We start from the raw sequence: 3,808 nt of genomic DNA, 5'->3' as shown, positions 1-3,808 counted from the left end.
AATGATGTAAAGTTTTTATTAAGATACCCTTTTTGTTCTATATATCGAGACTTATTCGCTTTTAGTTTATATACTTAAGTCTAATAAATTTTAAATATATTTCCGACTACTAGTTACATGTTAGCATTTTTACTTTAAAATTTTAAAAATATAATTACATATTGTATTATGGTACATGAAAATCATTATTATTATTATTATTTAGCTGAGTTTGATAACACAAAAATAATCGAGAGGTTAAATCTAAGATTTATATATTAATTAAAATTGTACAAACTTAAAACTACCGAAGAAAAAGGTATATTTTTTTAATTTTTTCATTTACTAAGTTTTAACCAACAAAAAAGGTTGACCAAATTGAAATTTAAATTCAAACATTAGAAAGTAAATTAAAATTAAAAGGTTTAGATTAAAAAAAAAAAAGTAGTGTGAAATGGAGAAGGAAGCAATGATTTAATTTGAAATGAGATGCGGTAAAATGAAAAGGGAATGTGCTTATGAAAACAGGTCAGGTGACCGTTGTTCTTCGGACAAACCCGAGAGGGAAAGTCTTCTCTTTTTCACATCTTACTCAAATCCAACGGTCACATTTCACTAGCCGTTGCTTTTGAAAAAATAAAAATATACTCTGCTCTCTAATTAATATACCTTTTCTGGACAAATACCCTCTCCCATTAAACCTCTTTCTTCTTCTTCTCCTTCTTCTTCCTTCACTCTCATCTGGGTCCTCTTAGATGCTTCTGTTAACCCTACCCTTTTCCTCCTTTTGACAAAAATTCAATCTTGTTTTTTTGGGTCTCTCTGAGCTCTCTTTCTATTTTCTCTTCACCGGAATTAATGGCGTTTTCTGATGAGAACAATCCCAACTTGATTAAACCCACTTCTTTTCTTCCAGGTTTGCATTAATATTCACGAGTTTTTACCTTTGTATTTCGATTTACAGTTTCTGATTTGAAAATTGTGCTTTTTAGGAGGAGGGTTGGAGAAGAGTGGGAGGGCTTTTGGGCAGGAGATTAGTAGGGTTAATAGTAATCGGAGAGCTCTTAATGCTATTAATCAGAATTCTGTGGTGAATCAAGCTTACCCTTGTGTTGTTAACAAGAGAGGACTCTCAGGGTATTTGAAAATTTTGAGTTTCTTCGAATTTTGTTTTTGAATTTGATGAGAAATTTCATGGATGTTGAAATGTGGCCCTGTTTCTGACCTTAGAAAGCAAGAGATTTGCGAGAAGAAGCAGGTTGATCCATTCCATAGACCCATTACAAGGTGAGGAATTTTTGTTTCCATTTAATCTTTAAAAGGAAAAGGCAAATGGGTTTGTTTTAAATTTTGAAAAAATGTTGTGTTTACTTTTAGGAAATTTGCTGCTCAAATTGCTAGTAGTCAACAGCTTCATCATAATCCTCAGGTAAGGATTCTGCTCTGCTCTTGTTCAAGGAATATGTTATTCTCAGAACCACTCGCCTTTTGATAATGGATCTTTGGGATTTGTTCAACTTGGGCAGGAAAATAATAAGCCTAACTCATTTCTTACAAATTCAAATGCATTTGGACATTCCATATTTGTAGACGAGGACTGCAAAGCACTAGAAAATGACCATCCAGTCCCCATGTTCTTGGAGAAATCGGAACCATTGTTGCCTCAGGAAGCAAGCCAAATGGTAATAAAATCCGAATCCCTCAACAGAAATTAGCTATCCTATTACTACAAAATTTCTTCCCTATAAATTCATGTATGATCTATCTCCAACAGGAGGAGGTTGAAATGGAGGATATAGCAGAGGAGGAAGATCCATTAATCGACATCGACATTGTTGATTCCGATAACCCGCTTGCCGTTGTTGAGTACGTGGACGATCTCTACGCTCACTACAGAAAAATTGAGGTAAATGTCTCTACTCTCTTCGCTTATTTTATAGTACGATCCCTTTACCTTTTCTTTACAGTTTTTTAAATTGTGTTTGGTGCAGAATTCAAGCTGTGTTCCCCCAAATTACATGACCAAACAAATTGACATTAATGAGAAGATGAGAGCTATTCTAATCGATTGGCTTATAGAGGTGCATGACAAGTTTGATCTCATGGGAGAAACATTGTTTCTCACAGTGAATCTCATAGACAGATTTTTGGCACAAAAAACCGTAGTGAGAAAGAAGCTTCAGCTTGTTGGTTTGGTTTCTATGCTGTTAGCTTGCAAATATGAAGAAGTTTCTGTTCCTGTTGTGGGTGATTTGATTCTTATTTCTGATAAAGCTTACTCTAGAAAAGAAGTTCTTGAAATGGTACTTGCTCCTCCATTTTTACTCTTAGTCAATCAGATCTTTCTCTGTGATAACTTACTGAATTCTTCTTGTGTGTTCTTGTAGGAGACAGTAATGCTCAACTGTTTGCAGTTTAACATGTCAGTTCCCACACCCTTTGTTTTCCTCCAAAGGTTCCTTAAAGCTGCTCAATCTGACAAAAAGGTAAAGATTCTCCTTTTTCCTTTAAAGATAATTTTAAATCAGAATGGAGCCATAAACTTTCATGAGGGACAAAAGTTGAACTAAACTTTTTCTATAAATCAAAATTCTGATAACTTTAAAGGCAATTTGAACTTAAATCTAAGATTAACTAAAAGAACCAAACAATAAATTACCAGCTTCCTGTTCTTGTTTGTTCTTGTTTGTTCTTGAACTAAAGTATTCTGTAAATGGAACAGCTTCAGCTAATGGCATTCTTCTTAATCGAACTCTCGCTCGTCGAGTATGAAATGCTGAGGTTCCCACCCTCTCTGCTAGCGGCAGCGGCAATTTACACAGCTCAATGTACTCTCACCAGAGTCGATGGTAGTTGGAGCCGAACCTGCGAGTGGCATTCCAGCTACTCAGAAGATCAGCTCCTGTATGATTTTGTCTAATTTTCATGTTTCTCCATTTCTTGTTCGATTCGTTCTCAAACATTTAATGGAGGTATTGCCCTTGAATTTTGCAGAGAATGCTCGAGACTAATGGTGAGGTTCCATCAAAATGCGGCAACCGGGAAGCTCACCGGAGTCCATAGGAAGTACTGTACATCAAAATTTAACTACACGGCAAAATGTGAACCTGCACATTTTCTTTTGCAGACTCAGCAATAGCCACAGAGAACAGAACATGTAGAATGTTCTTACTAACAACATTACATGAATGTTCAAAAATTGGGAGATGATGGGTTGGGGATGATCGATCGGCCGATCGAAGGTGAATACGGTGGCAGGCTATGACTGAACAGCAATATAATGGAAGAACAACCAGATCGGATGATCGATGTTGGCCATTCATTACTTGTTCTTTTATTGTATGTTCATTTTATGTTTCATTCAACAGCAATGAGATGACAAAAACCATATATAATTTCATTTGAAAAAAGAATAATATTGGCCCTTTTGGCTACAATTCCTTCCATCTCTTTCGTTCCTTGTGCTCCCAACGTTTTTTTTTTCTTTCTTTCTTTATTTATTTATTTATTTTCGTGATGATAAATTTAGGTATTGAATAATTTTTTAGTGTCTATAGATAATGATCAAGCTAACACATTTGGAGTAAATAATAACCCTATCAGATTAAATGAATAATTTTAGCCCTTAAGATATTTGTGAATTCTAGCAAAATAAGTTTGAATCAACACCCCAACGCACTCGAATTCTAGTGTCATCATTCTCTCCTACATGCATTTACCAATGCTGCTTGAAGATGTCGTCGTTACCTGGAAAATCAGTCCTTGCAACAAAATTCAACTATGTTTACCCGCACATTTTCAAGTGAGACCAAAGGAATTCGAATCTCAA

At 35.1% G+C, this 3,808-nt stretch overlaps 1 protein-coding gene across 1 annotated transcript; it reads left to right on the top strand.

The window, feature by feature from the left end:
• The first annotated feature begins 654 nt into the window (after nucleotides 1-654).
• On the top strand, nucleotides 655-3,425 carry LOC103485189 (G2/mitotic-specific cyclin-2). Its single transcript, XM_008442684.3, has 10 exons — nucleotides 655-895; nucleotides 972-1,116; nucleotides 1,210-1,266; nucleotides 1,357-1,408; nucleotides 1,506-1,661; nucleotides 1,754-1,885; nucleotides 1,971-2,282; nucleotides 2,367-2,465; nucleotides 2,702-2,883; nucleotides 2,974-3,425. Exons 1-10 carry the CDS (start codon nucleotides 838-840, stop codon nucleotides 3,116-3,118), a joined length of 1,338 nt encoding a protein of 445 aa, XP_008440906.2. The 5' UTR covers nucleotides 655-837; the 3' UTR covers nucleotides 3,119-3,425.
• The last annotated feature ends 383 nt before the right edge of the window (nucleotides 3,426-3,808 follow it).

The sequence above is a fragment of the Cucumis melo genome, chromosome 8 (genome assembly GCF_025177605.1).
Source record: "Cucumis melo cultivar AY chromosome 8, USDA_Cmelo_AY_1.0, whole genome shotgun sequence".
Lineage (NCBI taxonomy): Eukaryota > Viridiplantae > Streptophyta > Magnoliopsida > Cucurbitales > Cucurbitaceae > Cucumis > Cucumis melo.
Note: the sequence above shows the minus strand (reverse complement) of the source record. Positions and strands in the feature narration are given on the sequence as shown.